This window comes from Panthera pardus, unplaced genomic scaffold (genome assembly GCF_024362965.1).
Source record: "Panthera pardus isolate Hobbes unplaced genomic scaffold, ASM2436296v1 HiC_scaffold_11, whole genome shotgun sequence".
Taxonomy (NCBI): Eukaryota; Metazoa; Chordata; class Mammalia; order Carnivora; family Felidae; genus Panthera; species Panthera pardus.
In genome coordinates, this window is record NW_026526666.1 from 95,331,031 (window position 1) to 95,346,687 (window position 15,657).

General features: G+C 46.5%; 1 protein-coding gene across 4 annotated transcripts in view; it reads right to left on the minus strand.

The window, feature by feature from the left end:
- The window catches only part of LOC109274159 (protein DDI1 homolog 2), a 37,397-nt gene extending 24,808 nt beyond the window's left edge, over positions 1-12,589 (minus strand). For 3 of the 4 annotated variants that reach the window (XM_019461483.2, XM_019461490.2, XM_019461489.2), the window contains exons 1-3: positions 12,219-12,589; positions 4,447-4,576; positions 1,066-1,302 (exon numbers count right to left, since the gene is read on the minus strand). In XM_019461483.2, the coding sequence (XP_019317028.1) occupies positions 1,066-1,302; positions 4,447-4,576; positions 12,219-12,356 (505 nt within the window). In that variant the 5' untranslated portion in view covers positions 12,357-12,589. The remainder of the gene's footprint in view (positions 1-1,065; positions 1,303-4,446; positions 4,577-12,218) is intronic. The other variant, XM_019461484.2, reaches the window with a different exon arrangement.
- Positions 12,590-15,657: the final 3,068 nt, after the last annotated feature.

Here is a 15,657-nt window from a genome sequence, read left to right on the forward strand (position 1 = left end):
AAATGAGGGTGTATTTAAATGTATCAAGTTCTACGTGCCATCATCACGGTCTTTGGCGATTAGATATATTGCGGAAGGAATTAAAGACACCAAGATAACGGTCGTGTGAACTATCAATACACACAACATGAAGGAATCTAAACCACATTAAGCTGACAAAAGAAGCCCGACATGAGAGAGGACATACTGTGTGATTCCATTAACCCGGAGACTGAAAACACGATTGTCAGAACGGCAGTAGCCCATAAGGGGAGGAAGCTGACCAGCAGAGGACATACTGGAATTCGGGAGCGAGAAAAATATTCTCTCATCTTGACTAGGGTGGCGGCTCCAGGACTTTGCCAAAGCTCAATGAACTGTACACTTAAAACCTGCGCATTTCTGTTAGGTAATTATTACCTCAGTTTAAAAAAGGGTCAGCTGAAGAATGAGCTATGGAGCATCTGTTACGCTTTAAAATGTAATCAGCACAGTTGCATAAACCCAGGAGTAAAACTGGAGAAATTTACACAGAAAAACTTTATTCATCGAGCTGACTAAAAACACACATTCTGTTTAACTCAAGAATGGCTCAAACACAGCAACAAGCTATTGGCGACAACCGACTGTCGTTAATCTTGGGGTGGGTGAGAGTCAGAGGGCTCCGTTTTGCCACACAGGCTGATGGCACCGGACAGGTTTTCTGTCCCTAAGAGCATTTCACCCGGCATCAGCTGGCTTACTGGTGCTCTCTTCAACTGAGGCTCCCACCGAACAGGTTAGAATACCAGTCCCTAGGTTACGCGCCGTGAAAATAATTTGGGGGAACAAAAAACCATCAGTGGAGGAGGCTGGTCAAGCTGGATCTCAGAACTCTGTGCTGTTGCAAAATTGGATCACGACCGCCACTCAACTCCGCCTTTGGCATCAGCATCACTTTACCTCTCGGAGAGCAACTGGGGTGCTCAAGAGATCACGTGACCTGGCGGGCTGAACACCCCAGTTGCTGGAGTTTCTCCAAATTTGCCGCGACACTGCTACTTCCCCTCAGGTCCGCTCGCCAGTCTTCCACGTTGATAAGCTTACCAAGGTCTCCACTGAGCAGAGCGTCCGCCAGGGGTGGATTGCGCTCCTTCAGCAAGGACAGCTCATGGGGGTTGGCCAGCAACATGTCTCGGAGCAAGGCTGGATTGTCCAAGCCCTGAGGAGATGAAGCTACGTCTCCGGGAGATGAGTGGGACTGCTGTGCTCCTGGTGGCCGGCGCTGCCGGGAGCCTGACGTGCCAGGCACGGCTATACTACGGAAGTCTATGCGGGGCAAGTCTGTTGGGGAAAATCGGTTCAAAGTTTACTTCCAGTGACACAAGCATTTGAAGGGCACAGCGGAACATTTGCTGGTGAACGGTATATGGTAAATGGTAATTGCAGACATCTGACCTTTCCTCCGCGCTCTCTCACGCTGACTGAATATAAAGACTGCAGTCTGAGTGAACCCACAACCAAGAACAGAAAAGGGGTGCAGTCCATGGTAATGACCCTAGATTTTTGGCTTCTACAATATCCCAGAAGACATAACAAGTTTTTACTTACTTGTATCTTTTTTAATGTGTATTTATTTTTGAGAGAGAGAGACAGAGCGTGAGCGGAGGAGGGGCAGAGAGGGAGATACAGAATCCGAAGCAGGCTCCAGGCTCCGGGCCGTCAGCCGAGCCCCACACGGGGCTCGAACCCACGAACTGCGAGATCGTGCCCTGAGCTGAAGTCGAACGCTTAACTGACTTAGCCACCCAGGAGCCCCTACTTACTTGTATTTTTTACAAATTAAAGCTAGTCTTAATAAACATAACCACATAAATCTGGATGTAATTCTTGAGAAAAATCCTAGTTTGTTTTGACATCTCTCAAAGGGCCCGGACACCTGGGATAAAGAATACTATACAAACCAAGTGAACTGCATAAATTTTAGATGTAAAATTCTACAAGTCTCTGCTAAACATACTCGTTCTTGGAATTTACACTTTCATCTGCGCACCACGGCTAACTCCTCTCACACCACCAGGGAGCTAGCAGGTGTCATCGTTTTACAGGAGAGACAAACAGAAGAAAAGGGACTTGCTCAGGTTCTCGGTGCTGAGGTCACCAAAAGATAGAACAGATTTAGAGGCTACAACTCCTGGGTTCTATAATCCAGGCTGAGCTGACCTTATTAAAACGAAAGGAAAATAAAAGGGAGCCTTACACAAAGGACCCACGTGTTATATGATTCCATTTCTATGAAATGTCCAGAATAGGAAAATACAGACACAGAAAGTAGACTGACGGTTGCCTAGGGCTAGAAGGCTTGGAGGCAGATGGGGAATGACTGCTAATAGGTCCAGTTTCTTTATAAGGTGATAAAAATGTGCTACAATTGATTGTAGTGATGGCTGCACAACTGGGAATAGACTAAAAATGAACTGCACATTACGTATACCTTACATGAGTGAACTGTATGGTATACGAATGATATCTCAACAAAACGGTTACTTAGAAAAGGAGTTTTACCTTAAAAAAAAAAAAGGTAGAGCAGAGACAGAATTAGGGGCTAGAACTGAGCGAATGTGTATCTCCTCAATCCCAAAAATGTGCCTGATGGTCACTCCTGTTTCAAGTTGAGGCTATCCTGAAGCTGTTGGGAAATCGACTAGAAGGGAATCCTTTTTTTTTTTTTCCTTAATGCTTATTTACTTTTGAGAGAGAGAGAGAGGGAGAGAGCGCGCGTGCACAAGCAGGAGAGGGGCAGAGAGAGAGAGGGAGACACAGAATCCGAAGCAGGTGCCAGGCTCTGAGCTGTCAGCACAGAGCCCGATGCGGGGCTCGAACCCATGACCTGTGAGATCATGACCTGAGCTGAAGTCGGTTGCTTAACCGACTGAGCCACCCAGGCGCCCCTAGAAGAAGGGAATCCTTAAACTCAAGTATCATTTTCTGCCTCTTTAGCATGGGTTCAACTAGCCACCTCCTTCCAACAGACCTCAGCTGGCAGCTTGTGTGTGTGTGTGTGTGTGTGTGTGTGTGTGTGTGTGTGTATACACACATGCGCATGAGGGAGTTAATCCATACCAACCAGCAACACAGATATGGGTGGACCTTCTCTGCAGGGTAAGAAATTTTTATCTTTAACCATGGTAACACTTATCTTGAGAGTCCATTCGCTTCAGAGTAATTCTGAAAAACTTGTTTACCTGAACGACTAGATCTGCTCCCCTCAGATGGCTCCCCTCCCCCACAGACTGGCTCTCTTGTCCACATGCGACAGTACGGGGAAAAAAAAAACAACCAGCAATTCTCCAGAACTAACAATTTCACCAAATTAACCAAAGGAAGATTTGTTTTGGGTTTTTTTGACTGACATGTTCAAGTCACAACTCTTTCTAAAGTTTAACAGTAGACCCAAGGGACTAATGTAATTCCGATCTGGGAGGAACAGTGCTTGATGGTCTCTTACAGCCCCAGTTTTGGGCTGAACGGATGCACTGTGTTCTAAGCTGGCCTGTGTCATCATCACCCAGACACTCATCAGCTGGAACCACAAACTTTAAACCCACTGACCTAGAGACTAAGCAGTATTTAAGAAATCTACCTGAAGACAGCAGGGAATGGAAAACACTATTACATTTCATTAAAGGGGTCCACATCAGAACCCTGGCCACTTTTGTAGATCGTGAACCCCTGTGAGTATCCAAAGAAAGCTACTGACCCTCTCCCTATCAAATGCACACATGCTCTCAGCCACGCAACTGTGCGTATTTATTTCAGGGACACAGAAACGTTCTAAATCCCAAAGCACAGATTCCAGACTATAAACCCCTATTCCGGATAGAACATCGAGACAGGTAAGTTTCCTTTCACATGATTAACACGGCTGGTGGGCAAGGAGCAGAATCTGGTGGTCCAGCTGCCTACTGTTCAAAAAGCTCAGTACAATGGGAAAAGTACCATGTTTTAGTTCCCATGCCTTCGCTTATTAGCTATGTAACACTGAAGACATTACTTAAAACCGGAGCTTTGTCTATTAACGATAACAAATTATAAAGAGGAATCTCCTCCCCTACAACCGTGATCCTGTGCAATGTGCATGCAAGTGCCTGGCTGACTGTAAAATGTCCCACACAGGCCTGCTAGCTGAGGGCCAGACACGAAGCAGCAACAGTCAGTCAGGAATCACGGGCATAGATGGCCTCTTAAGTCCTTCCCCAGGATACAGTTCTCATCGATCACAACAGAAGCGAACATTTATCCAGGGCGTGCTGAAGGCTGCACTATTCTCACAGCTAAGAAAACAGCCATAGGGAAGTCAACCCAGCCAAGGATACAGAGCAACCAAGGGGCAGACTCCATACCCCGCAGTCTGAACCCGAAGCTAGTCCACAGCTCTGACCCACTGCATTATGCTGTCTCCTGATGCCTGTGTCAGGAATGTCTTACTTGGGAACTGCACTGGAGGTCGAGGGTCTGCATTCTCCTTCTGCCGTAAAATCACGACATCCCCATCTTTCAAGCCGTAGGAAGCCAGCGATCTGTGGTTGTCTGTGAGGGGTCTTTCAGCATAGACGATCTACAACCAGAAAAGAGTTCACCATATGAAGCACTGAGAAATAACATGGAACAAAGCAGGAAGACTACGTACAGTGTCCCTTTTCACCAGATGTCAGTCCCAGCCTGCTCAAAACCCTCCAATGGTTTCCCATCACACCTGGAATAAAAGCCTAAATCCTTCCCGTTACCTGCTAGGTCCAACAATTTGGTCCCTGGCTCCCCCTCTGACTTCATTTCATACCGTAATTGCTGCTCCCTAAATAATGTGACAACTTCCCCCTTGGGACTGTTTCACTTGCTCTTCTCTCTACCTGAAGGATGTTCTTTCCCCAGCTATTTCTTTTTTAAGTAAGCTCTATGCCTAACATGGGGCCTGAACTCAGGATCAAGAATTACGTGCTCTACCAACTGAGCCAGCCAGACGCCCTCCCAGCCACTCTTTTTTAAGGTCTCTGATCAAATATAACCTTTCCAGAGCCCTTCACTAACCACCCTATTTAAAAACCCTCTCATATTAAGTATCTATTTCTTTTTACTGTTTATTTTTGAGAAACAGAGCAAGAGCGGGGGTGGGGGGGGAGAGGGAGAAAGAGAAAGAGACAGACAGAGGGGAAGGGAGAGAGGGAGAGAGGGAGAGAGGGAGAGAGGGAGGGAGACAGAGACACAGAATTCGAAGCAGGCTCCAGGCTCTGAGCTGTCAGCACACAGCCCGACACGGGTCTTGAACTCACAAGCCATGAGATCATGACCTGAGCCAAAGTTGGACGCTTAACCGACTGAGCCACCCAGGAGCTCCTTAAATATCTGTTTCTTTATTGTCTTTCTGTTCCACTAAAATGGAAGCTACTTGAGGACAGGAATTTGTTTTGTTTGCGTAGCTCAAATGTCTTTTTTTTTTTCTTGTGACAAGAACTTTTAACATTTACTCTCTTAGCGACTTTCCAGTATGGGATACAGTCTTGTCAATTACAGACACCAAGCTGTATATGACATCCCAATGTATCCATTTTTAAATGATCTTGCACACTGGCAAGTCTAAAAGTTTTCCAAATACTGCCTGTTCTGCATTCTTCCTTCTCTTCTACTGGATCAGGGATGTACTACTAATAAAAACATTTTTTTGATGTGCAATCAAACACTGAAAAAACCTGAGAGCATAAAAGCAGGTGAAACACTGTGCTGTAGGAAAAAAACGGAGAAAGGGCATACTATAGTTTAACCACAAAGGAACATAAAACCTATCCTGCACTATTACATACTGCAGAGGGGTATTCAGAATAAACTCAGGCTTTGAAAGGTTTTCTTTCAAAAGATTTGCTGTGCACCAGGCCACGTGCAAGCTGAGGAACCTGAGTCCTGTCCTGGCTCTGACAGTGGCCGCGTCCCTCCGCTGGTCCTGGCTTCACATTTCCGTTTGTCAAGCAAGCAGTTGGGGCTAGATAATCGCTACAGCTGTCCCTTCCAGGTCGGTCTGCTACTCTACCATTTCACAGTGCTTCCTCACATGTCCTCACAGCTCTTGCAGGAAGACTGCCTGACACGCAACCTGAAAAATACAGATTTCTGCTGGGAAAAATGATCTGTCATATCTGCTCTCAGAATCTACACTGACATGAGAAGTAGAACCAACAGGAAACTGAATTTCCAAAGCCAAATACTTCTGGGGGTGCACAAAAAAATGGGACTCAGAGCTCATAGGGCCGATTACACTTCCTAAGTTCTATACAGTACTAGAAAATGGATCGTTGGTGCCTACCCTCAACCTGCAAAGTTAAAACACGTTCCAGCAGTCCACTGGACTGTCACTCCATCGATCCACTCACACTCTGCTATTCTCCCTCACGTAACCACATATCGCGTGGCGAAAGTACAAGAGAATCAACACAGACTGTTTGCAATACAACCCGAGAGCCGTATGGTAACTTGTGGAATTGCTGGGAAAGCTACCATAAATCTGAAGGGACAAGTGTCCCAGTTGAGGTGTGCACCAAGCAAGAGGAGGCATGACAACAGAAATGCCACGCAGGCGGCTCTCACAAGGTGGCCTCAACACAGCGAAGCCACCTTACGACAAAGGTAGTGAGTGGTCCACGGCCCGCTCCTTAATTTTCCAGGTTCAGAAACTCAACCATCAGTATATGTAGAGACACAATCGGTTGACACATTTTAACTGTACTTATAGAAGAACATTTATCTACAACAGGAAATCAAACGCAGAGCATCAAAATGTTCCTATCCAGCACAAGACTTGTCTTCAAGCTGGCAACGCTACCTGGAGGGCCATATTAAGACAGCAGACACTACCACGGCTTGCACTTCCATCGGAACGGGTTCCCACAGTCTCCCGCCTCATCCTACGCCCTCTCATTTCTAGGTGGGCATTATTCGTCCCATTTTGCAGACAGGGAAACAGAGTGCGGTGACCTGAGACTACACAGCTATTAAGAAGATAAGGGCAGCTCTTTCTGCCCCCAGGTCCTATCCCTGTGCTTTGATAAAACCATCTATTTTGTACCAAAAAATAAAGAAAGAAAAAAATAACATAAAAAAAGGAAAAAGAATAGAACTAGGATTGGAACACCTGCCTGACTCCAAGAGCGGGAGATCTTCCCTAAGGACCACATACAACTGCCCCAAACCGAAGTCCAATGTGGCCAGCTCAATTAGCTGGTGACCTGAACAAGAGCTATTAAGCCATCTGTCACCACTGAGGGCCTATGCTCACCAGGGGAACCAAAACCCTGTGCACCGCTCAGCCTATCAATGTGTCCTGAACATGAGGAAGGACCAGTGGCGGCTCCTCACTCAGGACTTCCACGTAAAAACTCCACGGTGTTCAGTGGACATAGTCTTTCCTCAACAGATGCTGTAAATTTTTTTTTTTTTTTTTTTTTTTTTTTTTTAAATAAAGACAGCCTGGGGGCGCCTGAGCGGCTCAGTCGGTTAAGTGTCCAACTTCAGCTCCGGTCATGATCTCAGGGTTGGTAAGTTCGAGCCCCCACGTCAGGCTCTGTGCTGACCACCCAGACTGGAGCCTGCTTCGGATTCTGTGTTTCTCTCTCTCTCTGCCCCTCCTCTGCTCGTGTTCTGTCTCTCTCTCTCTCCCCCCAAAATAAATAAACATTAAAAAAAAAACTTTTTAAAATAAAGACAGCCCGATCTAACAATAAAAGTTTAAGATCCTGGTAATAACTACCACCAAACACATACATGTCATGTGGAACATTGCTATCTTGCCCCATTTCCTAAAAATACTAGACTGAAGAATGTGGGTGAGGAGCAAAACATTCTTCACTCTGACAAAGCAGCAGGCGTATTCCATTTTAGTCCAAGGACGCAAATGAAATAAACAAAAGCTTAGCTGAAATTATAACAGCCACAAAGAACCGACTTCTTTTTGTTAAAACAGGCTTAAGAGTCTAAGAAAGACGATTATTGTATAGCTCAAGTCCTATAAGAAATCTGAATGAGTTTCCAGCTCAACAAGAGTGTATCATCAGACCCATGGTTTCACATTTCCACCAGTCAAAACAGAGTTTCGGTAAGGCATTGGTGATGCTTTCCACCATAATATCCAACTCAAAGGCCACAAAGCTAAGAATTCTGGTTCTGCCAGTTATGAGGACACACAACAGGACAGTTTACACATCTACAAGTCTCAAGCTGCGAAACTGGCACACTGCTAGTGCTTACTCCAGAGGCAGCACCCTAGAGACCAAATTTAAGCTTAATCGACATTTAACAATAGACTAAAACAACTCCAAGACCAACAACTCCATCATTAAGCATGAGGTCAAATGCCTTCTCGTCTTCAATCAACAGAAATCGTAACAATACAACAGAAATCGTAACAATACATTTCTAGCAGTAAGGACCATCAACTGGCCACAGAATCTTTGGACTCACATCTGAACGACTCCCTAATACTATCTATCATTAATTGAAAGCCTACTATATGCCAAGTGATCTACATATACATCTCATGCCACAGCTTGACTTTTCCAACCCTTCTGGAAAACAATATGGCAACAGTTACTAAAAGCCTTTCAAAAGACCTGGCAATTCCATAGCTAAGAATACATCCTGAGAAAACAATCAGAAATGGGAACGAAGCCTTAAATATAGATATCCATGGAAATGTTACTAATAACTGCTTCCAATTCCCCCAATTCAAATGCCCAGCAATAGGCAAATTTTTAAATAAACTGCGGTACATCTATATTACATGGCCATTAAAATTATAAATTTGAAGAACTTGAAATGTCAGGGAAAAATGCTGACAATGTAGCTTTGACTGAACAAAGAAAGTTGAAACTGTTGGTACAGTTCAGGGCATCATGTTTAAAAGTTACACTGTAACCACAGAAAAGGAAGAAAGCTTAGGGAAAAAGATACACTAAGAAGTAAACTGCAGTTGTTTCCGGGGTGATATGGTAATAACTTTTTCTCTCTACCTTTTCCTATAAGGTACAAATTCTCTAAAACGAATATGCAGTATTTATCAGAAAAAAAATTCACGAAAATTACCTGCAAAAATAAGTATGTCAAAAGCAGCTACAATAGAAAATTTCAGTTTCCACTGCTTTAAAATAGTGTTTTACAAACGACAAATCACGCTGTGTACAGAGCTGCCTTCCCAGGATCATACGGTTACTGCTATATTACTTGGCATTTACACATGCCTTTTGAGAGTCCTTACACATTCTGCACACGTTTTGACCACATGCCACCTACAGGGGTAAATTATAATGATGTTTCAAAAATACAAAGACATTAATTTAAAGTGAAGCTAAGTTCTGATAATTCTTTGAAGTCTGCCCAGCCAAGTTCTGCATCAAAGCATCAAACAGAGCCACGACCGGCTTCCAAGCCCACACTTGTATTAAGAGATGGAACATGCCCAGCTTTAATCACATGTACAAGTAGAGATAGTTTCTGTTCTAAATTTGTTATCATCACATTATAACTACTATAATCAGACTAGAGCTGTTAAAAAGTAACGTCTTTTCCAAGTGCATACTTATGCACGACTGATGCTGATGTGCAAGTGTGAATTCTAAACCGGTGATCCCCAATGTGGGGCAGGCAGGCGAAACGGTTCTTTAAAGATGTGGGAACAGAAAAATATTAGAATGTTCATTTCCATTTATTTTAGTTCGTCCTTCCTTAAACGCTATCCTATGGTTGTTTATAATGGACATAAGGTTATTACTTCACTCATTGATGTTTACGGTTATTCCATACATATGTGCGCATGTATATAATGCATATAACATTAGTTCATGTTTATAACTGATTATATGTATCGCAAAGATGTATGTTCCAAAACACTGTACGCGAAGGGAAACCTGACTGAAAAAGTCTGGAGATCCGTGGTTTGGACACACCGTGACAGGAAAGAACAGCCAGGAACCTTAAAAAAAAAAAAAAAAAAAAAAGAAAGAAAGAAAGAAAGAAAGAAAGAAAGAAAGAGGAAAGAAGAAAAGAAAAAGAAAGAAGAAACTCCCTTTGGAAATGGAGGTGAAGGAACGAGGACAGAGAAGGTAAACAAGAGTGAGGCAGAGCAAGCAGGAGGACTAGGAGGGGAAGAGGAGTAACATGGGAGAACCTGGGCGGTGAAGCAGTGGGAGTGGGGGCCTCGAGTAAGTGATGTATTTGTAGGTAAAACTATAATGATGTTTACCGTTACGATCTGGCGAACGGAAATGACTCAAGTGTGTGTCTAGGGTGGATCCTGTTCCTGCCTCATGGGCAAGGCAAGCAACTGAAAAGACAACCGACCACCAGACATCTTAAAATAGATACTGTGTTAGGTTACAATGGAGCCAACGGAACAAACTTGAAACAGGGGAGCTGTTTACAGCTGGGTAATACAGGCTTCACAGAAGTTGGAGCCCAGGCTTCCATATGCTAATTTGGCTTGGGAGGAAGTAAATGCCCAAATGGTGACCTAATGAATAAGAAAGAATTTGTGGAGTTAGCCTAACTGTTCAATTAGTGAGGTACTCCTAACATCCTGAGCTAACAGAGGACTGTGCCTGCCTGGACCATACAACGAATGGTCTTTTCCATCGGTCTCTTCCTTTAAATTTGTTACAGCCCGTCTCAAAAAGGGCAGGAAGAGAGGCAATGCCGCTTTTCATCTTCTCCCAAGCCCAAATAACAATGAGAACAACTTACATTTTCATTTTTTATTCCCCCCGCCAGCTGGTGATTATAACCAGGGTAACAGAACCGGAGGGTAGAGAGCAATTGAAAATGCCACCTTCAAAAATTTCAGAATTGTGTTTACTTCCCTACTTAAACTGTCCTTCCCTAGTTTTTCACGTGAGGGATTCATGGGCAGGAACTGGCTCCTCAGTTTTTAGAAAACATTTGCAAAAAATTCCTTTTACCGATTTCTTTGTAGCTTCTGCAGCTTCAGTCTGTGTATGTGACACTTTGCATCCTGAAACCCCTTCTTTCTTGATATTCAGCTTTATGCCAAGGTTCTAAAGTTCACATCGTGTAAAGGAATCATACTCACTTCTGAACAAAATATTGACGCATCTGTTTATCACAATAAAGGGCAGAACACGCTGCAGTTGGGCAATAGTTTTTGGAAGTATTTCATAACTGCAGTAGAAAATCAGGATTTACATTCTGGGGCCCTGGAGGACTTCTATAATTTTCTCAACGTTTAGACCATGTCCTCCACGGTCCACTTATCAAGTTGAGATTTAAATGTTTTCCTGTAAAGGCCAGAGTTATCGTCACCGATTCTGTTTGGTGGCAGCTCAGGGCATTCTGAGAATAAATTATGTTGCTCATTTCAAATAAATGTTAAGAGCAGCTGAATTTCCTTCCAGCATGGTAGGGAAATGAAACAAGCAAGCAAATCACACTGAGAAGATATCGGGCCATTTTTACGAAAATATCCTCATAAAGCTCTGAACTTTGAACCCACCCAAACTCTCAATTGTGGCCTGAAATAAAGAAGGAGTCTGGCCTACTACCAGCGAAGAAACCAGAGAAACAAACAGCTTGAATTGAACGAATAACTACTTTTTTTTTTTTTTTTTTTAAGAGAATTTAATCAGAAATGCCATGTGGTAGGGAAAAAGGTGCAGGGCATTTCCAAATGCCTCAAAACAAGGTAATGCAAGTCTCAAACTTTTTCCTTCACTAGGAGTGCAGATCTCTACATTTAAAGGTAAATTACGGTTGCTTAAGCAGGAGCTCTGTCCAGAACACCAGATGAACACCAACCTACCACAGCGATCCAAACTGGTATTTCTGGTCGGGGAAGTAGAATGTATGAACTCTTGCAGACCTGGAGCTCCTTCTTAGGTCCACAACACCCCAAACTCGGGATTATCAGGGGAGAAGGGGCCAAAGAGCCAGAAGATGGGGCGGGCCGCCCAACAGTCCACGCGCCCCTCGGGCTGCAGTGGGTGCGTCTGCGGTCAGGCTCTCCGCTCCCTCCCATGGCACCCCACCCCACGCTCGGAGTGTGTGGGGGCAGCTACCGATCCCAGCTCCCTCCCGGACGCGGGGGCGAGCTGGGAGAGGCCATCCCGCTCCCCCACCCCCAATTCCCCACCGGCAGCAAAGGGAGGGCGTGAGACCCCAAGGCAGGAGGGTCAGCCCTGGAGAGAGACCCCGCTCGCTGCCCCGCGTACCTGGCTCTCGGCTGCGGGGATGCCGGACTCGAGCTCGCACAGCGCGCGGAAGTTGTGCAGCTCGAAGTCGGCGTCGACCTGGAGGGAAAAGGTCACCTCGGAGAGGTCCCTCCGCACACAGTACACGGTGAGCAGCATGGCCCGGGCCCGACCCAGCTCGGCTCGGCCCGGCCTCGGCGCTGGGCTGCGGGGCGGCGGCGGGGCCTGGCTGGTGCTGCGGGCGGACGGCGCGGGCTGCTCGCTCGCCCGCTTGCTCCTTCCCTCCCTCACACACGCTCAGTGACTCACTCCCTCCCGCCCTCACTACCAAGCACGGCCGCCGCCACCCGCCTGCGACTCCGTCTGCCTGCCTGCCGGCCTGCCTCCCACCGCTGCCGCCAAGCGCGCCAGCCGCCCGGCGCCCCGCCCCGCCGCAACGCGGCTGCCGTAAAGCCCGCCTGGCCCTCTCTGCCGTCGCGACGCGGCGAAGGGGCGGGCCGGGAAGAGGGAGGCGGGAAGCTGGGAGAGGATTGGAGGGGCTTGGGGAGAGGGAGGGAGGAGGAAGGGCGAGAAAAGGAGAGAGAAGGAAAAGGAACGAGGAGAATCAAAAATGTACCAACTGAGGGGGTTAACAGCTGAAGTCTGTGGCGGACTCCACAATCTCATTCATCCGGCAGGCATTTATGAAGCGCCTTCCAGGTGGATACAAAAAATGCGTAAAAAGATAGGTCTTTCTTGGCCCTTGAGAACTCTCAGCTTGGTATAGGCGACTGACAACTAGGCAGAGAGTTCTAAAACGTGTTCTACGAAGCAGAAATTGAGGCTCAGAGAGCTTAACCCACTTCTTGCGCTAATGATTGAGGGTTAAAACCAAAATCGTAACCCTGCCTAGTCTACAGAACCGGGCTTATTCTGACCCCTGACCCCCTGACCCCTTCCTGCGCTCTGCCCTCCCAGCCACGTTGGGATTTTCAGTTCCTCCACGGCTCCATTCCTCTGCCTTGTAAAGTGTTCCCTCTACTTGGACTGTCTCCTTCCTACACCTGACAATATTGGGCACGGCTTAGACTCCACCCCACGAAGTATTTTCTCCTGTCGTGGCCTGTGGCGGGCCACCTAGCTGATGAGTGGATAGAGGCCCAGAACATGAGGCTTCGTCAGAAAACCAAAACGGGTGCAAGAGCGGCACCTCCCTGCTTACCACCCGCTTCTTCCCTATCCATGGAGTAGGGACCCCTCTTCTATTATAACAGGAGGGAAGGAGGAAGCAGGATGGCTGCGGAGGCAGGTAAGTAGGTAGGTTGGCTGGCGAGAAAGTCGATGACCCGCTGGAGACTATTCTCTCTGGAGGAGGGAAGGTCATCTCTGGAGGAGCAGGGGGTTGAGAAGAGTGGGTGTGTGGGCTACACAAAACCTGGCTGTCAGCGACTTAAGCAAAGAAAGGTCTATTTTTCTCCCAGGATAGGAAGCCTGGAGGTAGACAGCCGCATCTGTTCGGTGACTCAGTGATCCCGGGGCCTGTATTTCTGTAAATCTTTTGGCCTTTCCCTGAGAGTCACAACACGGCTGGCTGCCTCCACCCCATGCCTCGTTTTCTCGTTCGAGGCAAAAGCTTGCCCGGCAGTCCTGCGGCGGGTTTCTGATTACCTCTCGCTGGCCAGAACTGTGTCACGCAGACGCCCGCAAGGCTAGGAAAGTGAGTGTTTAGCTTTCCTCACCTCTTTAAAGGACATGGGCAGGAGAAAAAGGTTTTGGCAACGGGTGTGAGGCGAAACCTGCATAGTGCCTGCTACGGCAGGGAAGATTTGAAATAACCGTTGCAAATTGAAGCAAGTTGGACAGAGAAGTCACGCCGAATTGCCAGGTGGCGTCGAGGATGCAGCTGAGGTTGGAATCGTGAATTGATGAATTTTTCTGTTACATGATTTTTCTAGTGGTGCTCAGGTGCCCAGGGGTGACAGAGTTTATTTTCCAAAGATGGCCAAGGCAATATCTTTATACGTATACACCTTATACGTTCTTCCTACGATGTGTCCATAACATTCCTTCTATGAGGAGATGGGGTGTGTGTCCTTCCATGTATTTTTATGTTATTTTATCTTTTTTAGAGAGAGGGCAAGATTTGGGTAGAGAGAGAGGGAGAGAGAGAATCTCAAGCAGGCCTCACACCCAGTGCAGAGCTCAGTGTGGGGTGATGTGGGAAACAAAGGCAAGGAGGAAATGGCAGATAAAAATGAAATTTCCTTATAACCTGCAGCCCATTAACAAATACTTGAGCTCCCTACTGTCTTAATGTTAATGCTTTGCTGGAGGGTTAAACCTTAGCTTGACAATAACTCGGCCTCCAGTATCCTGTGACTCTTCTTTAGCATATGAAAATCTCTTTGAGGGGCACCTGGGTGGCTCAGTCGGTTAAGCGTCTGACTTCGGCTCAGGTCACGATCTCGCGGTCCGCGAGTTCGAGCCCCGCATCGGGCTCTGGGCTGATGGCCCAGAGCCTGGAGCCTGCTTCCGATTCTGTGTCTCCCTCTCTCTCTGCCCCTTCCCCGTTCATGCTGTGTCTCTCTCTCTGTCTCAAAAATAAATAAACGTTAAAAAAAAAAAAATTAAAAAAAAAAAAAAAAAGAAAGAAAATCTCTTTGAAAACCTCCCCTTGACTTTACCTCTCCCAACTCCCAAGTATATAACAAGTTTCTCAGGGTCCCCGGGGCAGCACTTCCTGCCCATGGGTCCTGTCTCTATGCTTTAATAGAATCACCTTTGTGCACCGAAGATGTCTTCAAGAATTGTTTCTTGGCCATCGGCTCCAGACCCCCACGAGCCCCCCATCACCCCAAAACTTCATCACTTCCAATCACTAACTCTGCCCCCACTGCAAGTGTGACCACTTCCCTGACTTCTAACAGCACAGACTCATGAGTCTTGTGTCTGCCTTCTTTCACTCAACAGCAAGTGTCTTGTTCATATCACTGCATGTAATTATAGCTTGTATATCCCCATTGCTGTATAATATTTTGTTGTGCGAATATACCACAATTCATCCATTTTGTGGCTGACGGGTATTTGAATAGATACATTTTTTTTTTTCTTGAACCATTTTGAATTTTGGCGTCGCAAACTTGCAGTCTAAAAAATCCTAACGTAAGGGGCACCTGGGTGGCTAAGCCAGTTGAGCGTCCAACTTTGGCTCAGTTCGTGATCTTGCAGTTCGTGAGTTCGAGCCCCACATCGGGCTTGCTGCTGTCAGCCTGTCAGCACAGAGCCTGCTTCGGATCCTCTGTCCCCCCACCCCCACCCCCCGCCCCTTCCCTGCTTGTGCTCTCTCATAAAAAAATAAAAAATAGGGGCGCCTGGGTGGCTCAGTCGGTTGAGCGGCCGACTTCGGCTCAGGTCATGATCTCGCGGTCCGTGAGTTCGAGCCCCGTGTCAGGCTCTGTGCTGACAGCTTGGAGCCTGGGGC